The following is a 15,173-nucleotide window of genomic DNA, read 5'->3' as shown; positions in this document are numbered from 1 at the left end:
CACACTTCACTCCAACAAGCTACATGAAAATGATAATAAGAAACGATATCAAACATCACTTACACAGCCAAGTAAGAAAGAAATATACCCAAGTAACAACCATTACAGTACAAACTAGCAGCATCCACTTCCAGTTGTCAGCAGTATATGTACCACCGCGACACAAAATGACAACACAAATGTGGGAAGAGTACTTTCAACACTTAGGTGACAAGTATATCGCAGCGGGAGACTACAATGCAAAGCACACACTGTGAGGATCAAGAATTACCACACCTCGAGGTAGAACCCTGGAAAAATACATTAGAAACAACAACCTCAATATATTATCCACAGGAAGACCGACATACTGGCCGACAGACCTGAGCAAAATTCCTGACCTACTCGACTTTGCAGTTACAAAGGGACTAAACGCAAATAAACTAAATATAGCACCCAGCCTCGAGCTTAGCCCCGATCATACACCCATAATAATTACATACAGAAACAAACCAATATTTTATAGCAATCCAGAGATACTATGCAACAAAACCAATAAATGGCAAACTTTTAAAGAAATAATCGAGAGCAAAACCAACTGCAACATCCCATTGAAAACACCCGAACACATCGAACAGGCAGTAACAGCACTGACAGAAACTACCCAAGAAGCAGCATGGACAACCACTATACCTGAATCAACCAACAGACAAACAAAAATAATTCCACCAGACATACTTGAAAAAATTAGAGAAAAAAGAAAAGCGAAAGCAAAATGGCAAAAACATAGAACACGAGAAAACAAAAAACACCTAAACAAACTTGCAAAGGAAATAAAAAACAAAATAAAAGAGCGCAACCAGAACGAATTCACAAAATTCTCCTAGGACTACTCCCTATGGAATGCCATGAAAAGAATAAAGAAGCCAATAAAACTAGACCCAGCAATCAGAAAAGCAGACAACACATGGGCAAGAAGCAACGAAGAGCGAGCTGAAGAATTTTCCAAGCACCTGTACAACACATTTATACCACATAATGTCAACAACAGCAACCCCAAATGCCATACGGACAAGGATGCGCAAACCACTAGAACCTCGACTGACAAACACTACACCACACCTAAAACAACAGCACAAGAAATTAGAAACATAATCGAGAAAACAAAAAATAATAAAATACCAGGAATCGACCTAATTAATGGTAAAGTCTTGAAAAACCTTCCGCCAAAAGCGATAAGACTAACTACAATAATATTCAATGCAATACTAAGAATTCAATACTTTCCTAAACTATGGAAACTGGCACAGATCATAATGTTATTTAGGTAACATGTTAATTAGGTAATGTTATTTAGGTGGTTTAGGCCAGGCAAAGACCCATACCAAACTACATCTTACAGACCAATATCACTACTTCCTGTGTTTTCTAAAATACTGGAGAAAATAATATACGACCGCATAAAACCAATAATAGAGAAGGAAAAATTAATACCAGACTACCAATTTGGATTCAGAAACAGACACTCCACTATAGAGCAAATGCACAGGCTCATTTATGGACATAGAGAAAGCATTTGACAAAATAAACCACGAAAGCCTACTACAAACAATCAGGAAACAATTCCCGGAGCAAATATAACAATTGCTAAAATCTTACTTAAGCAGCAGAACCTTCGTAATAAAAATCAAGGACACATACTCCGAAGTCAAAGACATCAAGGCAGGGGTTTCGCAAGGAAGCGTCTTAGGACCAGTACTGTACACACTATACACAGCCAACATACCAACAACTACCAATAGCAAAATACTGACATTCGCGGACGGCACAGCTGTACTAGTCAGGCACACTAACCCAGAAACAGCAGTCAAATTACTACAAGAACATATCACAAAAATAGAAAAAAATATGTGGCTGCAAGATAAAGAAATAAAAGCAAGCCCCGATAAATGCAACCACATTACATTCACACTACGAAAACAGACACCACCAAACATCCTACTGAACGGCACGCACATACCGCAAACAAGGCAAGTCAAATACCTAGGACTCCACCTGGAAACACAACTCACATGGAAACAGCATACTAAATCAATAATAGACAAAATACAGACAACAAGGAGACAAATGCATTGGCTAACAAGTCGAAAATCCAAATTAAGCATAGAAAATAAATTAAAAATATACAAAACGATCATAAAACCAATCTGGACGTACGGAATACCACTGTGGGGGACAGCAGCAATGAGCCATATAAACAAAATAGAGACAATACAAACTAAAATTCTTAGAACAATAGTAAACGCCCCATGGTACGTTAGAAACGAGGACATACGGAAGGACCTGGGAATACCAACGGTCAAAAAGAAAATTAACAGATACACAGGAAAATACAAAGAAAGAATAGGAACACATCCAAACCGGCTAGCTGTGGAAACGATCAACACCTCAAACATGGATAGAAGACTGAAAAGGAAACACCCAGCAGACCTCACAAAGGACACGACCTAACAAATACGAAGATGGTATCCCGCTGGGGGTCCCACCCACATGATAATCAAACAGCTAGAAAATTCTACCTAATGCCCAAACTGGACAAATTGTGAATGTAAAGAATAAAAAAAAAAACATTGGAAAAGCTATTACCTGTAGACCTTGAATGATGTCAGAGCGAAATTGCGAACACATGTAAAATACGTCTGACTCAACCTAACCCATGTGCAGCCAGTAACTCCACCAACTCGACTCACTGGAGGAAGCATGGATTTGGCTTCTTGGAATGGCCATTTGGCTTCTGCCAATACCCTATATAAAATAAAATACCCTAAAAATGCTCACTTTTACATATTCATAATTTTTTAACCACTAGTCTCCGCAACTCCAAACCTGCATTTTCGGATTTTACGCATTGAAAATTACAGGATTGCGCATAAAAAGTTAATAATTTTTGGTCTCCTAAAGCAAAGTTCAGCCAAAAAAAGAATATCAGCAACTTTTCTCCGGTTCTACAGTGTTAGCATATTCAATGTGCGGAGTGCAGAGTCATAGTCGTAGTTTCGACTCTGGATTCAACAACTAAATGCACGTAATGCAAATGACAGGAAATTATGTTTCCTTCTTTCGATAAGTTGAATATATTTGAACTGATAAAGAGATCATATGATGTAAGCATATTCCAAGTGAGGTATAAATAATGAATTATAGAGAGTATTCAGTGTAAAAGCGTTTCGGAAATCCTTACAGAATCGAAAGATAAATCCAAGGGACCTGTTTGCTCTGTTGATATTAGTGGTATGCTTGGTGTAGGATAATCGCTCATCATAGACGACGCTCAGATCTCTCAGACAATTTATCGTAGATAGCTGAGAATCATTAAGTACGTATGGATACAGAATTTTATTCTTATTACGCGACTTTTTCATCGCGTGGCAGTTTGGTATATGTAAATACAGTTTGTTGCAAGTGGACCAATTAGAAAGCTTATCAAGGCCGTCTAGTAATTCAAGTGAGTCGGAGTGATAGGTAATTACCTATCCTCATGAACAATTTAAGGTTGTCCGCAAATGGCAGAGGTTTAGCCTCATAAATTAGATCAGGTAGGTGGTTGATAACAATGATACAGAGTACTTGGTCTAGGCGGGAGCCTTCCTGATCAGGCAAGAACTTATGTGCATTTCGAAGTCTCGTCCGCCTTTATCAATGGAGACTTGATATCGATGTGCTATTCAATTTATTGCACATATATGTATAGACCGATTCCTGTAACAATTTTGTCTCACTTTTGAATCTGAAAAGAAATAGTGTATGTTTGCCGTCGTATAGTAGAATCATGCACGAAAGCAGTAAATATATCAACGTGTGTTGTGAAAAGTAGCACGTTTCATTCGTTCTTAGAAAGATTCAAACAAAGATATTATGAAATATTGATTACAAAATGCCTATGATACTAAGTCAACACATACCATGAACATTATGTACAATATCTTATCCCATATTAAACTAATTTTAAGAAAAAGAATATTGACGTATATACGTGTTTGTCTCAATTCAAATTTTGTTACAACTTTTTAATGAAGCATTTATAGACCTTTTTCGTATGACAATACAAATGTGTGTATACAATAATATATATATATATATATATATATATATATATATATATATATATATATATGTCGGAGATGAGGGGCATCGGGACCTTTCTTTTGGAATTTTTGGGAAGATCCCTAATACTGTAGTCTAGACTATTTATTATAGCTGTACTTAAATGATAAAAGTTAGAAATACTTGTTATGATTCAATCCTATTATGTTTGCCTGAGATTTGTGACGGTGGGCTTGGGCTCGAGGTGACACAACTGGTCGCCGAACGTAGCCACGGTCACGGGATGAACGTTTTTACCTAACAGAGAAATGCCAATATTGTGGGACACACGTTGTATTAACAATCAAACCCCAGGCAGGAGCAATGTCAGCTCTACGCGGGTCTGCCTAGAAACTGCGGCTGCAATTTTGTTGGTATCCCCGGCCAATATGCAACGAACAAACGCGATCGTAAGAAAATTTCCATCAGTCTTTTATTCTTGCGATCACCTTGGAGAGTTTGCACATCGTCTTTACGTGCATTATTATACCGAGCGTCACAGCAAACGTTACTTTGTGCTTCAAAATATATTCTACGTTTAACAAAGAGTTACCCCGTTGACCGTGGATTCGTTATTGAACCTAAGAACATTGTCACTAACATCTCGAGTGTTTAATCATCACGGTTATTTGTCAAACTTTGTAAAAATCAATATTTATACTAGTAAATATAATCTCTAATAAATATAAATTGTAATATAAACCAGTAAATATAAATTGGTCAATTTCCATGTTGGTGGTTAGAGAAGGATGTTAGCCGCCCTTGAGGGAAGGTTGCTAGTGGGAAGCGTCGTTCGTGAAAAAAATAGATTTCCCCTATCTTCCCGTAGTTGGGACAAAGACTGTTTGTCTGAAGGACTTTAGTTAACTAAATCTTGAGATTTGTAACGGGTCCTCAGGCTAGCTGAACGTGTACTGTGGAGATGCGTCGACACCTGGTAATCATCTTACCCGAAGAATAGGGTCTGCGTGTGGCGAGCCACGGGACAGAAACCGTTGGAATGTTTATTGTCGAGTGCCGCTACAACTATTTTTTTTTTAAGAAGAGCTATACAATTACTTCATACCTTTGTTAGGCAAAAACGTTCATCCCGTGACCGCGGCTACGTTCGGCGACTGGTCGTCGCCTCGAGGCCAAGCTCATTATCGCAAATCTCGAACAAATACAATCGGATCGAAGGACGACAATTGTTTAATTACGCCTATGATAGAATCTAGATTACGATGTTAAGGGATTTTCCCGAAGTTCCAAAAGGGAAGAGCTCCGATGTCCTTTCATCGTAAGCTGCGCTTTGGGTGTAGATGTCGCTGCTGGGTACGGCCGCTTTTCTCTTCATTTTTTGTATCGTGGAAGAAAAATCGGACTTCGGTCGCCGGAATTCGAACCCGGGTTCCGAAACGTTCGCAACCTAAGGCGCTAACCACTGCGCTGCCGTCGTCCGACACTAGTTAGTGTCGAGTAGTGGTATTTGCTATTGAGTGCCACCACACGCCTTTTTTCCACGATACTATATATATGTCGGGTTAAAATTGAAATTTTGGGTGCGTAACAACTCTTCGTGTGGATTAGCCATCGTTTCACAAAGCCGAGATTATATTTACACGTATATACAAGACTATCACAAAGCTTAACAAATAATAAGTCTAATGAATAATAAGTTTGATGAACAATGAAGTTAGTGAATAATAAATTGTACGAACAATTAAGTTTAACAGATAATAAGTCTAATGAATAATAAGTTTAACGAATAGTAAGTTTAATGAATAATTTGATTTACGAATAATAACGTTTAATGAACACTATTAACAATGTTTTTGGGTTCAAACGAATCCACGGTCAACGGGATAACTCTTTACCAAGCGTAAACTAATCTTAGGCGCAAAATACGATTGTTGAAAATGCTCGATGTGTCACTCTCCAAGGCATTCGCACGAATGCCAGACTTGTGGAGATTTTTCTCGCTGTACGATTGCATTTTGTTTTCTATACTCGTTTGGAAGCATCGAGAAGGTTTCAAACGCCCGTTGCTAGGCAGCCTCTGCCTGAAGTCTGATACACACTCGTTGGAAGCATCGAGAAAGTTCCAAACGCCGTTGCTAGGCAGTTTCTGCCTGGAGTTTGATTATTAATACAATGTATGTCCCATTGTATCGGCATCTCCGAGGCAACATCACACGTGGCTAGGCCCGCTCCTGAGGACGTATGCCGCCACAACCACATTTCTCGGAAAACCCTTACAACCACTGCAGACCTCCGTTAGGCAAAACGTCCATCCCGTGACCGTGGCTACGTTCGGCGACCAATTATCACCTCGAACCCAATCTCGCTATCACAAATCTTGAACAATTACAGCTATGATAAAATCTAGGCTAGAGTACTAGAGGATGTTCCCAAAATTTCCAAGGAAAGGCTTCGGCTTTCCTTTCATCTCCGACATATCATATATATATATATATAATGCACAAGTCGCTGATATATGCATATAATGCACAAGTCACTGATACGGTTATCAACGTCCAGCACAAACCGCTGTACCTAGAAGTGTGAAATTTGAATGGCATACTTCTTTTATGATTAGGCATGGGATGAGAAAGGAATTTTGGAAATATGGACACTAAAGGAGTAGAAAGGAGGTAAATTCATTTTTCAAGGATACCCATATTCCACAAATTGCTAACGTCGGGGACTTGAAATTCGGCATAAAAACTTCTCATTAAAAATAAATAAACACGTGTTTGAGCGTTTTTCGAAATTCAATCCTTACTGAAGTGAAAAAGGCGTAAGCTGTATATATATACCGTATATAATAACCGTATCTGTATATCCAAAAGCTGGAGATTTGGGATTTGGCAAACATATTTACATCCTTATCAAAAATAAACAAACACGTATTTAAGCGTTTTTGAAAACTCAAATTCTAAATGGTGTTGAAACATAAATTGATAAGGATAATAAACATAAATTGTCATAAAACTAAATACTGTGCAGGTAAAGTGGCGGCCGGACGGCTAGTACATAAATATATTAAATCAAGTTTTCTTACCATTTGCAAACACTGAAATGTTAAACATTTCAAAAGCATATAAGCGAACGAACCATTGTTCTATGCAATTAGCTTCACCATGGCATTCTCTCTTCGTCAGTTTCCAGATCTTAGTCCAATCGAAATATTACAAATTGATGTAAATAAACATATTAAAGATAAAAGAAATAAAAGATTTAAATACAGTTCACACCATTATTGAGGAAAAACGAAATGTTTAATCGACCGTTATTAACGCTTAATCGAATTCAAATCACGTCGTTACGATAAGATTGCATTTGTCAAATAGAAAGAGCAACTCGATGTTATTAAAACGTTTACTGCGGTGACTTTTTCAAGAATTTTCCTATTTAGCGGTACGAGACTATTGTAACCCCATTCGCATTTCAACATATACTTAGTATTGCACTTTTGTATTTAAAAAATTTGTATAGTAGTATCTGTTGATAACGAGAAGCATTGTTCCATTCTTAGCGATACGGGATAAATAATCCCTGTACAACAGCCCGGTACGTCTTTTGCATTATAGTACAACTAAGTTCCGTAGAATTTTTCACTATATTATGTTACTTTACTATACAAAGGTTCAATTATTATTTATTAGTATTTATATCGTTGCGAAGTGTAGAAAAATGACTGAAATATTAACTTCGCAAATAGGGGAAGACCACTGAAAAAGAAGCCGCCCAGGAGGTAGGTTCGTTACGGGATCTATATGTCCCGCACCGCAGTGAACGTATTAACAACATTTTGTATTCAATTATTTAAATAATTTACCCTATATTAACACTAGGTTTACGGGACCCGTCAATTTGACGGATTTCGAACTTCGAAATGAAATATCTCAAAAACCATAGCACCAATTTTAACCATTTTGCATCGTAAATTAATCATTTCATCTATTTTAGAATTTATACACAAAATTATTTTTTCCCAGGCTTTCTAATTTTTGAAATCTGTATGTAATATACCTATCTCTACGGGACCTGTCGAATTGACGGAAAATACGCATTTTTCTCTAAAAAATCGATTTATTCAAATTAAGTCTAAAAGGAACAATATTTAAATAAATTATTAATAGATAAAAAGTCTTTTTTTAAATTATCACTAAAAAAAATAACAATAACATTAACGGTACAGGGTAACCATATCTATTGAGCACATTTTTTGCAAATATACTGAATGTTGTTCGTGCATTTTCCGCATACGATCTTTTTGCAATATATACAATAATTATTACTTCTATTTTTTTTGCAATAACCCACTTGGCAACTTTTTCGCACTTCTGACTTTGAAGGTGACAGAAATGAAGCGCCTGATCTTTGGCAAATGTTCCTCTTGTTTTCTCCAGCTAATTCCTCGGCTAAACAAAATATGAATTCCTTTCTGAATAATTTCGATCTGGTGCACTCTTTATATAATATCCACCCGTTTATCGCTGCCAAATCCAAAATATTGAAAAAGACTTGAAGGGGCCATCGGAAACTCCCGACTTTCACACTATTTCACATTCACATTTGGTCAACGACGTCCACACCAAACTTTGTTTTATTGTAAAAAGCAATGGTTTCTGGAGCACGTTTATAATTATCTTCTATTCATACACCTGTATGTTTGGTGCTTAGAAGGAGGACTTTTACTTTAGGTTTACTTTTATACACAGTAAGTGTGCAATTTTCTGATTTATATAAATCTGAGGAAAACAAAGTCATCTTGTCCTTTTTTTCCTTCGCTGGTTTTGCCAGTTCTCTTTTATTCGACCGGATGGTCCCAACCAAAGTTGTTTTTTGTGCTAGCAATTTTTTAGCTAGCAGGATGCTCGTAAAGAAATTGTCTGTCGTTATATTTCTGCCTCGTTGTAAATATGGTTCGACTAATTTTAGTGTTACAAACTCGCTCAACGGTATTGAGCATCGAGTTTCATCTTTCCCCATATAAAGGAAACCATTCAAAATATACTTTGTTTGGACGTCAACTGCTAACCAAAATTTAATGCCAAATTTATGGGGCTTATTCGGCATATATCGTGTAAATCTGCACCGGGCTTTCGTTGGAAATAATTGCTCATCTATCGAAATATTTTCATATGGCTTATAACAAGTCTGGCTATTACTTATAAACCTGTTCCATATTTCGGAAAATGCAAAATGGTTAAAATTAATGCTATGGTTCTTGAGATATTTCATTTCGAACTTCGAAATCCGTCAAATTGGCGGGTCCCGCAAACCTAGTATTAATGTTATTGTAATTTTTTTAGTAATAATTTAAAAAAAAGATTGTTTATTTATTAATAACTCATTCAAACGCGAAACCTAATATTGTTCCTTTTAGACTTAATTTGAATAAGTCGATTTTTTAAAGAAAAATGTGTATTTTCGTTTACCCGTCAATTTGACGGGTGCTCGTAGAGATAGGTATATACGAAACGCCCGTAAGCCTAGTGTTAAAAGTATTTCTGTGGTTTTAAGCAGCTGTCGACCATTTCAAAAACGCGATGCGACGAAATATTGCAAATATTTCTCATTTACTAGTAAGCACGATAAAGTTACATTAGTATCATATTACAAAAAGTCTAATACGTGCTACTAATATTATGTTACACGATGTTTAACATGTATGAATTTACTATGTTAAAAATGATGTTTACGAAACAACAATTGTATATATTTTCTAAATTAAAAAAATACTACGCGGAGGTAATGACCCCTCCCCCGCACCCCAGTTGGAGTTCTGTGAAATATTATACAGGTATATTGTACATTACAGAATAGTTATCGTTGCTTCACAAGCTTTAACTTGTAGTGTCGTCCAGTGTTCACTATTATTGCTCTTCAGATTCCGTTGCTGTATTGATACCTATATTATTAAGCAAGATTCTCTGTAATGTAAAATTATGAATGTACGAAAGTGTGTATTTGAGGGACGTAGTTGATATTGGTCGAGAATTTTACAGTTTTGTTAGCGCAAAGTGGAAACAAGGTTCATCGTTCATAATGAACGAATGTAAGTAAAATTATTTTCTTCCTATTTGTTATTTCTTAATTTCAAATTAAAAATTGCAGACATAGCTAATAACTTAATTGTTTCAATTTTTGCACTAATTGAACTTCAAAGTATGTAAGAATAAGTATTTTATTTAAATACCAATAACGTCTTGAGCATCTCAGATTGGCCAGAGTATTTCCTTTATTCTATCTTTATTCTATCTTTATTCTGTCCTACATATCTATATCCTCGGAATCGCTCTTCTTTTTACTTTAGCCTTAGGTATCTCATCTCTTTCATTCGATCCTCAGTCACTTGTTATTCACGTTTATCACATGTTAACTGTACTCTTACTTACGATATCACGAAGCATTAACTTACTTTTAATAAGATGACATTACGAAACCTCTGTTGTTTGGATAATAATTATAAGCAGTGGCGTATACGTATCCGGCTTTCGGATACCACACTCAAATAAGAGAGAGTTCGAATAATGAAGCATTAGAATGGGTGATCGGATAAGAAAGGAAAGCTTTAGTTAATTTTTATTTTATTTTGAGCGATAAAACCACCTCCAGATTCCATTGGTACTACGATTTACAGCCTTTGGTACAGTCTGCCAATTCATTCTAAGTATCTCTTAATTAATCAAATTAAATTTTGAACACCTGATACTTACAGTTAGGATAATAGTGCTTTTCTTGGAATAGTTAAAAAATAATTATATTAGTATTAGTATCCGCTGCATTGAATTACTAGTAGATGTAAAGTAATCCTATGATTACTTTTATTTACGATTACTTAGGTTACTTTTATTTGGAAAGGAAATCTTAAGTTATATATACGTATATTGGCGCCATGTAAGTGACATGTGTCACATTTCTTAGTCATATTTTCACAAAAGAACAAAACAAAAAATGAATTTCGAAAATTATCTTTTCATCTTATCTGATTGATAATCGTCTAATTAATTTTTGTCTACTGGTTTGCCCACATAATGGTTGATAACGAAATTAAGTAGGTGTTCAAACGAAAACGGTGTAAATATTGTTAATTACATGGTAGACAAAAAGACATCATACGCTTGTAAGAATTCTCAGGTTGGATATTGTCTTGGAAATTGTTTGAAAAAACTTCATTACGATATGCGATGATTTAAAAATTTACATGTCTAATATTTAATAATTAATTAAGTTAAATAATAAAAAATAATTAATAATTAATTTTATTCGCCTTAATATTTTGTAGAACTTCATTTCTTTTATATATTTTTCATTACAACAAAATAATAGCCTCATTTGTGAAACAAATATGCATTACTTTTGGACGCATAAATTGCGTCATCTTTCACTGTATGAAATTAAATAAATTAATTATTAATCGACGATACTGCTGACACACCACATGTATTTAAACAGGACATATTAGAACGATAAATAAAATAGTGACCAGCGATGTCGATAATTAAAAAACGACATTTTTAATAACGAAAAAAGTATACGATATAAACTATTAAACAAAATAGAAAATACATAATGTAGAATAATTACTACTACGTATATACGTATATATGTATATCCGTAGATTCGATAATCAATATTCGTAATTGTACTAACAAGTTATCCAATCACATATTCATAATACGATTTTTTGTTTTAATTAAAATCGAGTAGTATAGAATGTCCTTTTATATTTAACTGATAATTTATGTAGTTTTGCAGACTGCACAAATATGATTAAAACGGGGTAATACAAAATATTATTTTACAATTTAACTATCGAGTAATATTTCACATTATTTGCATTATTTGCATTATTTGCATTATTACATTACAATTCGACGCAAAAAGTATTGACGAAATGGTAGGGGAAATCGAGAGTACACTAGAGCCCCTCTTATCCGGACAACCATTATCCGAATAGTCTAATATCTGAACGTTCTACGATACGTACCTGTACCCACAATACCTACAATGTATTTATCCGAACATAATATTTCGGGTTACCTTGTTTCGGATGCCCTTTTCTGTTTTAAATGTGTCCATTTTTTATTAGCAGTGACATGTAATGTATTCTTTCCTTTATTCGATTGAGTGAATTCTGATTATAAGAGTTTGGTATGGAACTTGAATTGGATCGGTATGGCGCTTGAATTTCGATCGAAAAATTCGAAAGTGGTGTAAGTGGAATAGAAATCGCAAAAATATATGCAAAAAAAAATGTAACCCTATGCAGTTACTTATGTTGAAAAAATTATGTGACTCAACAGCAAAAACGATATGGGACACACATAAGTATTTAAAGAAACTACCAAGTAATCTTAATCTGTATTTGAATAAATGAGAAATTTCATATTAGAAAATTAATTGTTCTATCATTCGAAATTCCATTATCCGAACAGTTCTGTCTCCCTATTAGTTCGGATAGGGGAAGCTCAACCGTAACAATAAGCTTCAATGACATATCTTCGTTAATCGATTTTCATACAATGTCTTGTATTAACTTTAGAGCGAGTTGAAACTTTTTACGCAAGCTGCGAAATATAGAAAATAGGATATAAGTTATGAAAGATCAAGTATAGTCGTGTTTTGAATGTATGGAGCTTGTTATATAACGATATCGTTATATTAAATTTTCATACTAATTATTCTATAATATTTTAATCCGTTGTACAACGGTAATTGCAATAACAAACAAATACGCTATATAAAGGAAGAAACTAAAATATTTGTTTAAAATTCTGCAGGAAGCAACGTGTCTGGGTAGTATGCGAAAGGATGTCTGCGTTGTGTGTGGATTTCCAATTTTCCTAGCGGAAAAACTGGTCCTCGCCCATGTTGCTTATCACCGTACTTGCTTTCGCTGCGCTCGATGTAATAATCAGTTAACTATTGGTAATTATTATGAAACCGAAGAAGGGCAATATTGCTGTGAAACCTGTCCGGATGAAGATATTGCAGTACAAATAACACAAAGTTACGACTATCCTACATATAGCGAAATTGAAAAGAGCGACATTGATTCCGGTTGTCAGCAATTTTTTAGCAATGACGAAAACGTAAATAAAAAACCGTTTAGTCGTAATTCTATCGAGCGGATGGATCACGAATCGATGGATCGCGTTGTTATTCCTGATTTAATAGCGCAAACTTCTCGATTGCGGCTCAATTTCATATCGAATCAACTATTTTCGGAAAATGATGAACAGATGATGAACAGAGACGATAATATGCGTATAACTGAAAATCGAAGTAGCATCGAGGGAGATGATACAAATTTAAAAACAGAAAGCAGGAATTTAGTACACCCATTTAATACTGAGTACGAAAAACAAAGTAAACTCGAAGAAGAGAATAAACTCAGTTGTATTGCTTGTTTAAAACTAGAACCTGATAACGACGGGCTGTTAAACACAAACGTCCATGATTACGTCCATGAACGATTAAACATTGATAAACACGAACAGGATCAAATAACAATAACTTCTGTTGCTTCGCTTCATAATGTAATTAAGGAAACAAGAGCATCTCATAGCAACGACAAAGAATTATCGGATGAGACTAGTTCTGAGTGCAATTATTCTATAGTTGAAAAAAGACGTAGAATGTTTGAAAAGAAAAAAGATGATATCGAAAGGAATAAGCTTAAAACTCATGATACCGAAGCATTAAAATTCAAGATACAAACTAAAAGGCATAGGACTAAAAGTATAGGGAACAGTGAAAGTCCGATAATAAATCCAGATACGACAATGCAGGAAACAGACATCGGTCAAAATAACTCTCGAAAATATAATGCAGAAAGCTTCGATAAAGACAGTTCGACACAGATTGCTCCTTTCGAGTTATCATCATCGCGTGTATCGAAAGTTAATAAAACTTTATCGATTCCTTTGGATACAGAAAGTATTGAACATCATACATCTACGGTTGCGAACGATATTAATGCAACAAACGTAATATGCTCTAATTTTAGTGAAGATTATCCCGAAGATTTAAATCCCTTTAAAAGTGACGAAGAACAGGAGGAGCTGGAGGAGGCGGAGGAGGCGGCGGAGATGGAAGAAGAAAAAGAAAAAGAGGAAGAAGAAGAAGAGGAAGAAGACGAAGAAGGAATTACCGATAAATCCGTGACAACTATGAACAGTTTAGAACCTACCAGAGATCTAACAAATCCTTTTGAAAATGTAGAAGAAACAGACAAGAAGGAAGTTATTCTACCAATACCAGCTACGAGAAGTAATTTTAAAAGTGGTAAAGCTAACCAACATTTCGTAGAAGGATCAACAAAACGACGTTTAGCCGCACCACAGATTAATCTAAATCCCTTTTGGAGCGACGAAGAAGATCACGATAGCGATTTGGAGTTCAAGGAGAGAACATCTGAGATTATGCCTACTCCTAAACCACGCACAATTAAGTATGTATAAAAATTAAAAATTTGTTAAACTATACTTTTCATTGTTGCAGCGTGCTAACAATGTTGAATTGTAAAAATAATAGACAAATTTCATTAGTTTATCCAGCAGAAATTCGATGTAGGTAAGTACCTAGACAGATACATTACGCGTTAATCATTTTGTAATCATAGCAAGAGAGAAACGTGTTTCCTCCTAATACAAATCTATATTTTTACAATGAATCATGAAATTATATCGCAATACCGTATATCAAGTATAACGTATGAGAAGCCATATGTTTCCCTTCACTTTTATCATTGTTATAGCATATATTAGATAATATTTATTTCTAGTCGCGAAACTTCGTAACACCGAACACAATTTCGTACTCAAGTCAATCCTACTCGTTTTTGCCCCAAAAAATATTACCAAGTCCCCGAAATACAATTCATATATGTCTAAATAAAGAATAAATAAAATAGAAATTATTTCATAGTTTTTAGCGCATTTCGAAGTGGGTAATATTTTTTTGGCAAAAAATCTTTAACTGATTTAACTGAAACTCGCGCGATAGTCATTGGCGCGTTATACAAATTTCTACAAAACCGAAACACTTCAAGATGT

General features: G+C 35.1%; 1 protein-coding gene and 1 long non-coding RNA gene across 4 annotated transcripts in view; one reads left to right on the top strand and one right to left on the bottom strand.

The window, feature by feature from the left end:
• LOC126865455 (MICAL-like protein 1) overlaps window positions 1–15,173 on the top strand; it is a 51,995-nt gene that overhangs the window by 33,845 nt on the left and 2,977 nt on the right. For all 3 annotated transcript variants that reach the window (XM_050617950.1, XM_050617951.1, XM_050617952.1), the window contains one exon: window positions 12,897–14,569. In XM_050617950.1, coding sequence (XP_050473907.1) covers window positions 12,897–14,569 — 1,673 coding nt within the window. The remainder of the gene's footprint in view (window positions 1–12,896; window positions 14,570–15,173) is intronic.
• LOC126865480 (uncharacterized) lies at window positions 1,075–12,911 on the bottom strand. The gene is made up of 2 exons (XR_007689539.1): window positions 7,166–12,911; window positions 1,075–3,738 (listed from the first exon to the last, which is right to left on the bottom strand). It is a non-coding gene; the product is annotated as an uncharacterized LOC126865480 (long non-coding RNA).

The sequence above is a fragment of the Bombus huntii genome, chromosome 5, assembly GCF_024542735.1.
Source record: "Bombus huntii isolate Logan2020A chromosome 5, iyBomHunt1.1, whole genome shotgun sequence".
NCBI classification, from domain to species: domain Eukaryota; kingdom Metazoa; phylum Arthropoda; class Insecta; order Hymenoptera; family Apidae; genus Bombus; species Bombus huntii.
This window is presented reverse-complemented; position numbering and strand designations above follow the sequence as displayed.